Source organism: Hirundo rustica, chromosome 2, assembly GCF_015227805.2.
Source record: "Hirundo rustica isolate bHirRus1 chromosome 2, bHirRus1.pri.v3, whole genome shotgun sequence".
NCBI lineage: Eukaryota > Metazoa > Chordata > Aves > Passeriformes > Hirundinidae > Hirundo > Hirundo rustica.
The window spans coordinates 108,437,154-108,453,119 of NC_053451.1; the positions used below are offsets into that span (position 1 = coordinate 108,437,154).

Here is a 15,966-nt window from a genome sequence, read left to right on the forward strand (position 1 = left end):
TCATCTTTCCTGAGATGCGTTGCCCATTTCTTAGACAAGTCGAGCAATCTTAACCGAACCAAACTCCAAAAGGAATATGCAAACAAATCAGAGCTGAACTGTGATTAACCTCTCTGAAACTTTTCCTCTAGTGAGGACAGTAAAAAGAAGGTTCTGGAAATACTAAATGCCCCGTTTCAATATTTACTAATTAAATGTATCCATTTTTAATTCCGAAGAGCATTTATATTTATAAGTACCTTTATGGTATTACAGAGTAAGACATGTTTAAACTTATTAGTCAACATGCAAAAGAGTTTTTTGTCACAGACATTTAAAAAAATGATTTTTGTTCCAATTTAAGTCAGTTGCATTTTGAAATGAGGATGTCTCAGCTCTTAACCTCTGCAAACTAACATCACCAACTAGCACGACACTTAGGGCACACAAAATTATGGGATGTTGGTTTACAAAGTGAGGTAGGAATAAGAACAAAGGAAATCAGAAAGATGAGATGCTTGATGATGACCTTCCGGCTGCCACAGGGAAACACTTTGTAACTCCTTGCAGTGAATTTCCAGGATGTGAGCAATGGGGATGCTAAAGCCCAGATGCTGTTAATCCTGCTCATACCATGAGCAGTCACAAAGTGCAGCACGATGCAATACGACCCAAGGGAGTAGTACCTGGTCCAAAATTAACTGCCCAAAATCATCCAGGAAATTCTTCACAAAACTGGAAAATGAACTGATTCAACTGCAAGACCAGTTTTTCTCTCATTGGAATAAAAAATGTGCTTTCTTCAGTTCTGGTAAGCAGCATCTCTTCATGATGCCAAAAAAACCCAACTCTCTAACGAGCAGAGGCTAAATGCAGAACACCATACAGGAATTTTTTTAGAACTGGATCCTGTTTAAGGGTCCATTTGGCAAATTCACACTTGAGTATCCTATTTTACCCAGGATGAAACTGCCCCTTTGATATCCTAGTGGGAGATGAGAAATGCTTTAGCTGCCCACAGGGCTGGTTCGCAATGCTGCTTGGACAGTACACTGGGATTTTGTAATTGCCAGAAGAATTTCAAGAGTATACATTTCATTGGAAATCAATAGGGACTTACTTCTGCTACTAAATCCCTTAAGCACTTCTGAAAATTTTGTCCTCTGGGCCTAACATACCTAGCGCTAGAGTGAATAAGGAAACCTTGGAATACTATCCCTATTATTACACCAAGAGATTTAACTTTGACTCCATGATTTTGTGCAGGGTTTTATTGGAGTTTTAATTTTTTTCACATTAGCTTATAGATGTTTATTAAAATAAAGTATTTTGGAACATTATGTTTAAACTACTAGGATAAAAAAGATAGCTGTGCTCAGGTCAGTGTTACATCCTGCAAAAGCATCAGAACTGTTCCTGAGTGTCTCAGAAAGATGTTTTTCTTCTAAGAATTCATTAGTCAAATTGAAAATAGAGCACAACCCTCACAACACCTATAGCTCCGAGCTTCAGGCTGAACTCTCAGTTCCTCTGAGACTACGAATCAACGGTAATTAAATGAACCCCTCAGGCGTCTGAGTGGCAGCATAATTATATATGCAGCTACTGCTAAACATGGGTCATTCCACTTTGTGAAAGCTTCTCCTGTTAATAAGCAGCATATTCTGAAAAGCCTTTCAGCCCACTCTTCATCAACCTCCTGTCCTATCCCCAAGTTTGTAACACACAATCATCTCCTAACAAGCAAAAAGCGCTTGCCAACACATTCTGCTTTAGGGGAACCTCTTTCTGTGGGAAAAAGGAAGGCTCTGGCCCTCATCACATTAAGATCCTCCTTCATCTTTCCCACCAAGACTTAAGAAATGCGTGTGTGGGGTCCTCTTCCAGAGCACAGAACTGCATATTTCTTTCCTACAAGCAGATACAGAGGTCCTGTGAATGACCAACTTGCACAAGACAAGCTCCACAGTCAGATATGTATTGAAGAACTGAGTATTTGGCACCACACAGTGATTTGAAAAGCTTTACTTGAAATAAACCACAACATTTTATGCTTTGCACTTCTTGTGGGTTCTCTGCCACTCTTTTATATTTTTTATTTAAAATTCCAAAACTGACTCCAAAATCTGTGTGAGCGGTGGCTTCCAACTTACTTTGAAGTCTAAGTCATTTATATAAATATTTCTTTGGCCTCTAAGGCAATAGAGAAAAGGTTAGGATGTTTTCAACTAGACACTGCCAGATTGCAGGAAAAGTATAAACAACAACATGGAATAAGTAACCAGTTGAAGGACAGAAGTGACAATTAACAGGCAGGAGAAAGTACACTCTAGAGGTCACAAACAGAACTTAGGGAAAACTCAACATATGGCTGGCAATAAAAAGTATGAACGGTCCTCCCAGAATGCAAGATCATCTCCTCTGTAACCTGCTGTTGTTGGCTGACACATTAAAAAAAATATTTAATCTACTCTGCATACAATTAAAGGAAAAAAGACCCCTAGCAGAAGTTCTTGAATATTCTCTTTTGCTGCCTTTCCAAGAAAAGTTAGTGAATACATCTCGTTTTATTGATATCACAATGTCCTGATGCGGTTTGCACTTGAAGATCAGATCTTTTAAAAGTAGCAAAACATGAAAGCCATCATGCTTTGATGTGATTATCAAAGGAATCCATACATTTAAAAAATCCTGGAGCAATAGTTACACCTGGCATGCTCACAACAATTTTGAAGGCTGAAATGATAAAGCCACACACTAGATAACCTAACGTATAAGCATTTATTTGTTAAGGACTGCTATTTTCCACATTCTTCTTTAGGTTTAATATCCTAGTGTCTTAATGTTCATTAGGCTGATTTATGAACTGAAAGAACTAAAGTACAGCTCCCTTTTTAAAGAGTTTCTATTCTTGCCACTGAGAAGTAGGCTGTACCTTTACTTCTGCAGGCCTTCTATTAAAAACACATTTTTAAAGTACTCCCCAGTAGACAAAATTGCTGTTTTCTATGAAGTTTGCAGAAAAGAAGATATATAGATAAATATATATAGGCATATATGGAGATTTATATAAAAACTCATGCAGTTTTAAAACAGAAATGAGAAGAGCTGAAAGCAGCACCTACTGCAAGTGGGATTTTGGCTTTGCACAGGAGCCCTGAAACCCAGCACTGTGCTTTAATTCTACTATTGCCAAAATGCAGAAAAATAATTTTGTAATGAGTTGAGGTTTTGAAAAAAAACCTAATTGAACTGAGTTCACAAGCGACACTGAAATGATAGAATACACAAATACAATGATGGTGTCTCCAGGCAAAAATATTTGTGAGAACAAAGCCTGCTAACCAAATTCCTTAAATACTTCTCCTTAGATACAAGTATGAAGAATGTGCTAGAGTAATCAGTGTAAGCGCCACTTCATGTCTCTGAGAGCATCAATTCTCTGAAAATTTACCTAAATGTAACCTCAAGAGATTATCTGACTTCAGCTTGCTCAGCTGGACAGGGGAGGGAAAATACACAGAAAGGCTCACAGGTCGAAATAAGGACAGGGAGAGACCCCTCACGAGTTACTGAAACAGGCAAAACAGACCCGACTCGGGAGAATCAACTGAATTCATTACCAATCAAATCTGAGGAGGATAATGAGTAATAAATCTTAAAACAACTCCTCAACTCCTCCCTTCTTCCCAGGGTCAACTTCACTCCCAAATTCTCTACCTCCTCCCCTGCAGCAGCAGCAGGGGAAAGGGGGCTGCAATCAATTCATCACATGTTGTTTCTGCTGCTGCTTTCTCCTCAGTGGGAGGATTCCTCACACTCCACCCCTGCTCCGTGTGCAGTCTCCCGCTGGAGACAGTCCTCTACAAACCGCTCCAACGCAAGTTCTTCTCACTGGCTGCAGTTCTTCACAAACTGCTCCAGAGTGGATCCCTCCCACAGGATGCAGTCCTTCGGGAACAGACAGTGCTGCCAGCAAACCTGCTCCAGTGCGGGCTTCTCTCCAAGAGTTCACAATTGCTGCCATGAGCCTGCTCTGGCGTGGGCTTCACATGGGTCACAGCCTCCTTCAGGCACCCACCTGCTCTGGCACGGGGTGCTCCAGAGGCTGCAGGTGGATCTTTGCTCTGCTGTGGAGCTCTATGGGCAGCATGGGCACAGCTGCCTCACCATGGGCTTCTCCTTACGCTGCAGAGCAATCTCAGCTCTGGTGCCTGGAGCATCTCCTCCCCCTCCTTCTGCACTGACCTTGGTGTGTGCAGCGTTGTTTCTCTCAAATATTTACCCTCCTCTTTCCCAGCTGCTGTTGTGCAACAGTTTTTCTCCCTCACCCTTCTCAACTACATTATCCCACAGGCACTACCACTGCCTCTGATGGGCTTGGCCTCGGCCAGCAGCAGGTCTGTCTTGGAGCTGGCTGGCATTGGTTCTGTCAGACATGGGGTAAATTTCTAACAGCTTCTTAGAGAAACCACCCCTGGAGACATCTGCTACCAAAACCTGGCCACACAAACCCAATGCAAAAGTCCAAGATGAGTCCAGAATTACTTAACGGTAGGAATTGAAACGGTAGTTATTGAAAAACACCTGAAGAACCACAGTCACAGCCAGCACAGGTTTGTGAGGTGAAAGTCCTACTTAATAAGTTTCATTTCCTTTTCACAGAATCACTAGGTTGGAAGAAACCTACAAGATCATTGAGTCCAACCCATGCCCTAACACTTCAACTAAACAATGGCACTGAGTGCCACATCCAGTCTTTTTTTAAACACATCCAGGGACGGTGACCCCAGCACCTCCTTGGGCAGGCCATTTCAGTACTTTATGATATAGCAACCCAGCTACTTGACCAAAGGAAGCCAGTTCATGTAATCTTTTTGGATTTCAGTAAAACTTTCAATACTGTATCTCATGAGATCTTTCTGGACAAAATGTCCAGCCCCCAGCTGGAAGAACACACCATGTGATGTGTGAGCAGCTGACTCACAGATGGGGCACAAAGGGTTACAGTGAACGGGGTGACATCAGAGTGATGAGCTGTCACTAGGAGAGCTCCACAGGGCTCCGTCCTCAGCCCTGTGCTCTTCAACATCCTCATGAAGCACTTGAACACAGGACTGGAAGGGATACTGAGCAAGTTTGTGGGTGATACAAAACAGGGAGGAGCTGCTGACTCCCTGGAAGGCAGGGAGGCCCTGCAGAGAGACCTCCAAAATGAGAGGGCAGGGCAGTCACCAACCATGTGAAATTCAACAAGGGAAAGTGCTGGACTCTGCACCTGGGATGGGGCAACCCTGGATGTACAGACAGACTGGGGAACGAGAGGCTGGAAAGCAGCACCAGGGAATGGACCTGGGGGTCCTGGTGGATGGAAAGCTGAACATGAGCCAGCAGTGCCCTGGCAGCCAGGAGGGCCAAGCGTGTCCTGGGGGCATCAGGCCCAGCATGGCCAGCCGGGCAAGGGAGGGGATTGTCCCCTCTGCTCTGGGCTGGGGCAGCCTCACCTCCAGTGCTGGGGCAGTTTTGGGTGCCACAATACAAAAAAGATATTATGCTGTTAAAGAACATCCAAAGGAGAGCAACAAGGATGGTGAAGGGTTTGGAGGGCAACGAGATGGTGAAGCCCTGTGAGGAGGAGCTGAGGTCACTGGGTTCAGCCTGGAGGAGACTGAGCAGAGACCTCACTGCAGTTACAACTTCCTCAACAGGGGAAGGAAGAGGAGGGGCAGGCACTGATCTTTTCTCTCTGTAACCAGTGACAGGTCCCAAGGGAATGGTCTGAAGCTGTGTCAGGGCAGGTTTAGTTTGGATACTGGAAAAGGTTCTTCACTCAGAGGGTGGCTGGGCACTGGAACAGGCTCCCCAGGGAAGTGGTCACAGCACCCAGCCTGAGAGAGCTCAAGTGTCTGGGCAATGCTCTCAGGCACATGGTGTGACTCTTGGGGTGTCCTGCCCAGTTGGACTTGGATGATACTTGTGAGTTCCTTCCAACTCAGAATATTCAATGATTCTAATACAGATAAAATGGGATGCAAAGTTTTGCATTTTCAGTCATAAAAACCTATTACAAGTTACACTTATGCAGTGCCAGCTAGTTAATTCCAGAAATTCTGCTTCCTTCAGTGCTGCACTAATTATGAATATTTTTCACTGCATATCCAGTTACTTTATACCACATTTCCACAGTGAGTGTGGCAGAAGTGCTGTACCATGGAAAGATGTTTATACTTCTAATCATCATAATTCCTTCTTTGTCACTGCATTCATGTTGAAATCTTTCATTATGTTACAAGACTTTTCACTTATTGTTTATTTTTTCCTTCTTTTTCCCTATTTTTTACACATTCAGAAATTGTCTGCTCACTTTAGCAGAATTCACCCATGCTTAAAAGCCTAAAAGTAAACATGCTCAAAAATACCGAGGTTTGACACAGTTCCAGAAAGCATGTGAGCACAAATCCAACTTGAGATAAATCAACAGTTGAGACATTTGCAACTGTGTCAGAAATTTAACCCTGTAATTAAATGCCAAGTTGTGGATGTTAAAATATTTTAATAATCCTTCCAATAAGACTGCCTAATAAACTGCTTGCTTTGGCAACTGACTGACTTATCAAGAAAACTGTGAGCGAATTATTTAGCTCACAGCTTATTTAGGTTACGATAAGCTGAAAAGGAAATGCAATTCCAGTGAAAAGTAGAATAACATACAGCATTTGGGAGAATTAAAATGTTCGAACATGCACATCACTAATGTACAGCTGATGAGAGACTCCTCAACGCAACCGAAAGCCGGGGAAAAAATGAAGCTAAAATGTCTACTGCGATGATCTCATTTAAAGGCAATAACCCCTCAGGGTTCAAGATTCAACTTAACAAACCATTAGCAGCTCCAGCTCCGAAGCGATTATTTCACCCCAGCTCTCACTGTTCCCAACACACCACAACTGTGTTTCTTTTGGCCATAAAGCCGTGACTGACACAGGACATGGCACAGTGAAAATATCTGGCTAAAGAGTGTAAAGATGAGAAATATGTGCAGTATGTTCAATTTTATTTCTGAACTGCTGCTCCGGTTTTGTAATGATCACGCGAACCGGTGGCAGCAGGAGGCCCTTGAGGTGAGAGGTCTCCATGCACCAGGCAGAGCTGGGGACATGTGTGGGAGTGTTTTTCTGCTTCTGAAATCTGTGAATAAACTTGTGTGCTGGTCAGAGCCTTCCTGGCCGTGGGTGAGGCCCAGGAGGTACTTACGGCAGAGGGCTTTCTGCAGCCTGCGGAGTTTCATGGCAGTCCTGTACGCCGAGAACCTGACGTTGTTCAGGTCAGCTGTAGGAAAGCAATATGAGAATAGAGGATCAGCTTTACACACTAGAAATAACCAGACTCACAAAGATGTTGTTATGTTGAACTGCAAGACTATACCTGTTGATTAAAAGAGCAGAAGGGGAGAATAAATTTGTGAGAAATTTCACTGAGCTAAAGCCCTCCAATCCTGACAACCAAACATCCAAAAACCCTCACTAACTCCTAAGTGTTCTTTCCTTTTGTTCAAAGGCACTGAACTAAAGAGCACTTGAAAGGACATCATCAGTGACTGCAGCAGTGTGTCTGAAAATACTGCAGAGCTTTTCACACCAAAGGCGCTGTGAGGGAGATAAGACCCTGAAACTTTTCCTCGCTCCCCTTATGCACCAGCCAGGCTGTGTGCAGGCAGTCCCAACAGAAAACCTCTGCCCAGGAAAAAACAGGTGACTCTCAGCTACTGCTAAAACAAAAAACTTATTAAAAATATCCAATTATACTTCTGTGCTTTCCATCCCAGCAGGCCCCAGCCATGCCCAGAGATGTAGAGGCTTTCTGGAGAGAAGCCAGCTCTCCCAGCCAGGTGAATTTCCAGGTCCCCACCTGCAAAATGGCAGGGAGCCAGTGGCTCTGGCAGTGAGACAGGGAATGGCACCCAGATGGGAAGGCATTGTCTGGCTCAACTTTTGCTAGAGCTGTCCTAATTCGTTTAACAAAATCAGCACATGTCCCCACTGAACAGTTTAACCACGGCTTGAAAAACCTCCTGGACACTGTGGGGACAAAGACACCAGACCAGACCAGAGCAGAGAAGCTGATTCCCAAGGGGCACTGCCAGCAGCTGCACTGGGAACTGAGGAGTGGCAGGGGACTCACTCGTACGCTACAGGGCAGCCACCCACCCCTGAAAAAACAGATGCATGCCCTTGGCCCTGTCACCCACCCAACTAATTCCTGGGCACAGACACGCCTGTGCAGCATAAGGATCATCCCCAAGGGACTGTTTGGCATATTGCAACTTAAGGGTTTTCCAGAACAGAAATACACTTCTTGTGCCAGCCAGTTTCAGCACCTGACAACACTGCTGAATGCATTTAACTTACTAATGAAACCCGTGGAACCTGAGGAATTACTGATGGGAAAGTGTTTACAAAATGTAAACTACCATGTAAATATAAAAAGAACTTTGGGGGAAAAAAATGTAGGGGCTCAAAATAAAGGTCCCTTTAGGTCAATAAGCTTCCTCTAAGTCTGACAGACTCTTAGAGAAAGAATATGATGAAAAACAGGGAAAGACAAAACATTCCCTTGCTGGCATACGAGCTAAGGTGCTGTAAAGCTGTTTGAAATGTGGCAGCTTGGGTATAACTATCCCAACATCATTTATAATGCTGTACAGGTATAGGTAGCAGAGGGAATATAGTCTCAATTACATTAATTTTAATTAAGCTGTTCTGAATGAATGAGGTATGATAATTCAGTAGCTTTGTATACCATAATAAAAGCTGTGGAACGTTGTGTGGAACGTTTCCGAAACACGTCTTAGAACAGAAGTTTCAGCTTTGTATATAATTTCTTTTTCTTTGCACTGTTGCATACACCATTTTAATGGGCACTTCTGTGTATTGCTCCTGCCAGCTCAGTCTCTCACTGTCATCCTGACAGGTCCTTTATGTGGTGTAGAATACAGTGAGAAGTTTAAATAAAGTGACTTAATTTGTCTTAAATGGAAATTAATAAAGCAGTCTCTCACAAACACACTGCGAATTCAATTACATTTTGTACCCTTGTTGCAAATCTGTATTTGTATTCCGTAAAAGAATATTATGGCTAGCATTTGACAAAATGAAGAAGCCTTTCTTAAATTCTCCCTGAGTGTTCTGAAAAAAGCTTATCTATTTATTATTTACATTTCCAGAACTGTGAGCAAATATATATGCATATTTCAGGCCTTGATCAAGGCAGAAAGTACAATCCGTGAAGACAGTTAATCCTGGAAGTGCTACAGTTTACATCTATTTTCCTGTATATGTAATACACACTGAATTTATCATCAACCTTAACGACACTGCTGCCAAGAAGCATCTGCTCAAAATGACGAAGCAGCAGTGCCAGGTGCTTTTTGGAGCCCTCATCTCAGGTTTTGGAAAAGCAGCAGCACCACTGCTCATTTGGCTCTGCAAGCCAAGGCTGAGCCGTCACACACCTCCACTGCCACCTTCGCTGCTGTCACCTGCATTAGCCTGCACCCCGTCACTGTCCCTGTGCCAACTGCTCACCTCTGTCCTTATGCCACCACCTCCATGCTCCTGATGGACAGCTGTCTTACCAGATGGTGACAGTCACTTAAGGTCACTGGATCTTAATGATTTTGCATTTCCCCTCCCTATGCCTATGAAACTGTCAGTGGTGTCTTTCCTCCCCCAGGGCTACTGCTGGAACAAATGTGTCGCTGAACAAAAGGAGCCCAGGCCCCTCCTAACTGGGTTCAAAACATTTTGCTTGCTGGATGAGACCCCATTTAAATGAACCACAGAACTCAAGACTGCCAGGCAATGAGTCTTGGCTCTGGGCTGAGGACTGCTGGACACAAAGTCACCCAGCGAGTGCGGGAACCTCGAGTGAGGAGCACAGACAGACACACTGCCTGGTCACAGCCCAGCTGCTCCTGCTGGGAAGAGGCAACAAGAGGGAGGAAGGGGGCTCAAGCAGCAGCAACCTTCCAAAAGTCTATGGAAACACCAGTAGTTCCTACGTCTCAGTGCTGTGAAATTGTTTTTGCTTTTATTGTTCCTGGATCCTAACGGGGGGGAAAAAAAAAAGTTGCTTTCTCCACCTCCACACAGTTAGGAGCCATTAAGCCCTGTTTCCAAAGCTTTTATCATTTTGGAGCCGGTTGAGGAGCTCAGTGCACCACACAAGTTTTCCTCTAGCCCTTTCCTCCCTCTCCTAGTAAGTATGTACCACCTCATCCTCTGAATGGGGTGGTCATAGAGCTGAAAAGCCCTTGGTGTATTGTGAAACTTTTGCAAGTTGTTATCAATACTCCCTCTTCTTGCTCAGAAGGCAACTTTCAAGCTCCAAACAAAAAAATGTAAATGCCCTAGAGCATAATCTGTTTATGGTCTGAAACAACAATGTAGTGGAAGAAGTCACCTGGCCCCTGGAAAGGAAAGACTTTCTTCTGAAAGGATCACGAGGGAATATTTGGTGACATATTTACATCCCAGAGCAAAGAGAAATCATGACTTTCCCATCAGTCAGACATGAATGACCTCTCTGTTCAAGTGAATATACATATCTTTCTCTAGCTAATAACATGGTAACAGTGAACAAGAACCAGTGCTTTTATTACAAATGCAGCTTTAATGAAGGGTACTTCAGCTCGGACTGCTGATAGGAGTAACTCAAATCAGAAATACTGTGGAAAGATTATAATTAAATTCTAACACTTTCTGCATAATTCTGCATGCTGAGAGAAATCTCAAACCATAAGGGCTATTTCTAAAGTATTCTAGAAACACCTGCAATTACATGCAGGTCTTCTTGCTAGTGGATAATCAAGCAAAAAAACCCACTCATTTGAGAAGTGGTCAGTGATTCAAACCACCTGCTAAAATGTCTCACTGACTACTGACACAGAATCAAATAAAATCTTGTAGTTTGTTTTTTTTTTTTAAATCCTCCCTTGCTAAATTCTAGATTTTACATTGGGATATGAGCATTATATTAAGGGGAAAAACATATTCTCATATTCTTGAGCTTTTACTGCATAAAATGGCTTGCAAAATAACTAAAAGCAATTAAAAAATCAGTAAGTTTCCTAAAATAACCAATTTAAGAAGAGGTTTAGCATCTAGCATGAGGAAGTTTTTGTTTCTGTTCTTAAGGAGTCACAGCTATAACCCAGACAACAGGTTTTAAATAAGGTGTTATAACCGCTTTTCTCAGTGGTTCTTAAACAGTCTGACCCCCTCTACAGCCACTGCCTCTGCTGAGAGACTGGGAGGTTCCATTTGATATCATCCTATCCTGTGTGACAGTCATCTCACTGGGTTTAGAAGTGTTTAAAAGCACTGGGATGGGCCAGGCTACCTCTCACCAAAGGTTCTACATACCATTTATCTCTCTCCCAATGTAATCCGAAGGCGTTTCATGAAGTCCTTTCTACCGGGAAACTACCTTTCCTCCTTACTTTATAAAGGGGCTTCTTGTTTATATTATTGTGAATATTATTAAAATTGCTTTTTTAATTGATGAGAGTAAAACACACACCCTTCACTTGGTCCCATGGGCAGCAATTATCTCACTGCCTGGACATCATCTAAGTGAAATGAGCAGCTTACATGCTCCAGGTGGTATAAGTAAAATTTAGCAAATTAATAACTTAATTCTTTTAAAGAAAACAGATGTCATCAGGTTAAATCCTCATCTTCATTTGATAAGATTTACAGTACTCTGACGGCTTCTTTTACTCTCAGGTGCAAGGACAGAAAATGTGAACCTAGAGTGATGCACCTCGAAACCTGAAAGCCTTACTCAGCCACAGCTTGTGACATGCTCATAGGCTGTTCATAAATACACTGCCTGGGGATAACCTGATTTGGGAATCACAATGCCTTCCTAACAGTTGTTAACAACCCTTTATTGGACAGTCCTGAATTGACAGTAATTCCTCTACAGCCACTAAACTTTCCATGTCTCATCAGACATTAGTGACACTCTTGCCTTTTCAGGAAGCTTCAGCTCACATTGTTTCAATACAACTGAGATTCCCTGTCTAGCTGATAAGAATTCTAGCTTTCCTCCTGCTGCCCAAAACCTGTAAATCAATCTTTTAACGGTGCCCTACAGTGACACATATTGCTTCTTCTGGAATTGTAATTTTAAAATGCAAATGACACAAATGCACAAAGGAAAGGAATTAATCAAGTAACACTGCTTAATATCAGCTGAGTCTCAGCCATTGACTTTTATTATAACAATAATTAATGCTATCATCTACACTGCTTTGGTAATAAATAACAGTAAACTGTTATTCTATGTACAGCTTAACCACTCTCCATGAAATGACCCAGCACGTTGGACTAGGCCTGTGCAACTGAGTGAAAAAGCCAACAGTGTCCCTGCAAATTAACAAGTGGGAGGTACCCAGGGCACCACAACACTACTGAGTGAATCTAGATCCACTGGCTGAACACCACAGCATGTGCCAGCATCCCTGTAATCAGACCAATTGACATGATTTTTTGGGAGTTTTAGAATGGAGTGTCTTTTCTTCAGCCTGCAAACACAAAAATGTAAGACAGGATTTGATGTACACCTGGTACAATCTCATCATGGGATTGGGATAAGAGTGGAGTTTGCAGCCAGAAAGTTCAGAAACTTTTGATGTACTCTGGTGAGAAGCAGTCATACTGGAAAATCCTAAAACAAATAAATTACAAACAGCTTCAGAAAATAATAATAAAAGGTGTCCATTTGCAAACCAAGAGCACAATTACCTTAAGCAAAATGTTCCCATACTGGTAATATTCTGCAACAGAACAGCCCTTCATTCTCTCCAGAAGAGCCTCCTTCATGCTAATACACCTGTGCTTTCATTTCCAAGGGGTGCCAGGTTAACTGCACCCCTAAGTTCTACTTCTCTGCCACAGTTAATCTGCTGTCTGTTAGGTGTGTGCTGCACAGGACTCAATCACACAGAAAGATGACCTCCTCTAGACTGACTACTGGCCAAGGCTGACTGAACCCAAGCAATCCTATTTTCTGAAATGGGCTTGAAAAGGACATGAGTGAATAAGCAACCTTTAAAGAGAGGCCATATGGATAATCTCACCGGATTGCAGCAGAAATCAAACAACTGATGTGTGCACTAGGCATTGGTCTTACTGGTGCAAACATGGAAAACAGCTGAATATGAACAAAAACTTCATAATAAATACATGGATTAGTAGTTGCTAATACAAACTGTAATGGCAGCCAAGGGCAGGTCAGCCTCTCCAGGCAGCACTTGAGAAGGACAAATCAAAACACACAAACCAAGGAGGATGAAGTTGGTCAGCCTTGGCCACTGGGAGTTAGAAGCTCACACCGCTGCGCTAAAGAAGTCAGCCACAAGACCAACAACAGCAGCTGCTGCTGAAAGCTCAGAGGTGCCTTCCAGCATTCTCCCACCTTGTGTTAAGCAAGTCTGACATTTCTTTCATGTTCTTTCATAGAGAGCCACTCCCCATCCTCTAAGTTAAATGGAGAGCTGTCACCAGTGCACTGCAAGGATGAGGGTGGTTTTCACCCTCTTGTCTTGCCTTGGTGAATTAGGATTGATAAACATTTCTGACTGCATCCTGCTACTGCAATTACTGTTCATGGTGACACTAATGCACCTTGAGGACAATTGTACTGACATGACATGACATAGGAAGGCTGGAGGAGGGGAACACCAACAGTATGGCATGACAAGCCAAGTCCTCCTGGGCCATCATAGCGAAGGCTGGAGTAATTCTCAGCTTAAAGGCAAAATACTAGACTATTCAGAGCTAAGTTGTCCGACATAAAATGTTCACCCTCAGAAGATAATCTGAAAAAATTGAGCAAACTCAGACCACTTTATGATTCCTGTTCCTTCTGTCTCTCCTCTCCTGCAAAGGTCTTTGGTCTCCAAGATAGTGAAACAACACAAATTCTCTTTCCAGTGATGCCCTGGAGTCATCATGAAGGATGAAAAAATATGTAAGGGGAATGTAAAAGAACAGTGTAAAAACAGCAAACCTGCTGCAGAAGAACTGATTTTGGAAAGAAAAGCAGCTGGAGTAGCTCTCGATTCTTTGAAGACTTTTCAGAAGGAAGTTAGAAGAAAATAGGAGTGGTTCATAATGGTGTAAATACAAACCAGGGGCTGTCTGTCAGCTTCTGATCCTTTCAAGCTCACATATCATGATTTTTACTACCTTTCCTATTTCAGCATTTATTTCTTCTCTATGTTCTTGACTTACATGATTCTTTTTTAGTTTAATCTATACCAACATTTACTTCCTGCTGCCACTTCGACTAAACATTAAACAATTTAGTCACTCAATATAGACAGTTTATTATGTAACTTTAAGTACTCATAACTTAAAGAGTAAAAATTGCTCAATTTGAGTACATATTTCATTAACACTGATAAAATGCTATATTGTTTAAATAATAAAGAGCAGTCAGGAACAAGCAACTTAGTGTCTTAAAAGGAAAATCTCTGTTAGAAAGAACCACCAGTTGTAAATTTTTTTATACACATACATAATTTCAATTAAGTATTTAACAAGTATTGTTATTACCACCTATGTTTTAGCAAATGAGCTCCAGGAGAATTTGAGAACACTTCTTTCATAGGAAGAATATTGTATAATTTTTTCCCGTAGATTCGTCCTGCTGTCTCTGATGCAGTCCCAACTGAAGAAACTGCAGGACTGGGCACAGCACATTGCTACCTTCTTTTATCAGTACCAAATAATGCTCCCAAGTAATTTAGCTTCACTTTTATTAATACCCAGACCTCTAAAGATAGAAAAATGAACCAGTAAGTCTCATTTGAAATCCATCTATTTTAGCAAAATGTAATGCAACAATTTGTATGTAAAGATTAATATTACTCTGCTGTCTTAGAGAAGTGTCTCTTGCATCAGAGGCAGGTAAGAAATGTTACCTCATCCCAGGATGCCCCTTCCTCATTCTCTTAAAAAAATTAAGTCTTCAGTAATTTGTAAGAATTTAAATTAGACATAAGCATGCTGTAGCAGATTATGATATACTGGCACGTATAGAGAGCTACATTACCTAGCAGAATTATTCCATAGTGGATAAGTGTAGGAGTTGGAAAATGGAAATGAAAACTCTTGACAGCATTGAAGTACTTGGTCTCACATTTTTACATTCACCCGTTTGCCAAATTCATGCTTTCTACCATATTTTTAAAAAGGCATACATACTAAGCTCTTTACTACCTTCTTTATATGAATTAGAAACAAAATTTGGATCCTAATGGGGGGTAGAATAATAGGACCTAATGAGTATGCAATACAAAATCGACTTTAATAACATCTTCTCAGATAATATATTACTGAACAGTCTGAAAAGACTTCAAACATCCCATTATTACCATTTTGACCTGAGGCAAAGCAAAGCACTGAAAATACATCAAGGGTTCTGTTCAAGACTAAACGGGTTATACTTGCATTATGCAGTTTGTGTGAGAGTTAGGCAATGGTGATTACACCCAGTTCAAAAATAAAATAAATCGGCAGGCGATTCAATAGCACATTCATCAGAACTTCACCCATGTGGCAGTACACAGAGTCACCTTGTCTGGTCTCTTTTGTACCCATATATGAACACCTCAGTTTACTCATAAAAATACATATTATGCATACTTTGCTAAAATCAGTGTTGCTTTCACATTAATGACTGTTTGGTCTCAAGTCTGAAAGGAACAGAACCGTTCAGATAGAGGACTATTCTTGTGGACATTTCATGCTCCTGAAAAGGAAAATAGCAGAAGAAAAAGAAAGTTCACAAGCAAATGAGAAAATAAATCTGCCTGAACACGTTCCTTCTTTATGCAGTAAAATACAAGGCTATCTTAAACTCCTGACATTTGGGTGATACTCACAGTGATAAAGCTCAGTTAAACGAAATGCAAAC

General features: G+C 41.8%; 1 protein-coding gene across 11 annotated transcripts in view; it reads right to left on the bottom strand.

The window, feature by feature from the left end:
* Positions 1-15,966, bottom strand: part of DMD (dystrophin) — a 1,060,860-nt gene that overhangs the window by 60,211 nt on the left and 984,683 nt on the right. For all 11 annotated transcript variants that reach the window (XM_040088691.2, XM_040088709.2, XM_040088718.2 and 8 more), the window contains one exon: positions 7,234-7,308. In XM_040088691.2, coding sequence (XP_039944625.2) covers positions 7,234-7,308 — 75 coding nt within the window. The remainder of the gene's footprint in view (positions 1-7,233; positions 7,309-15,966) is intronic.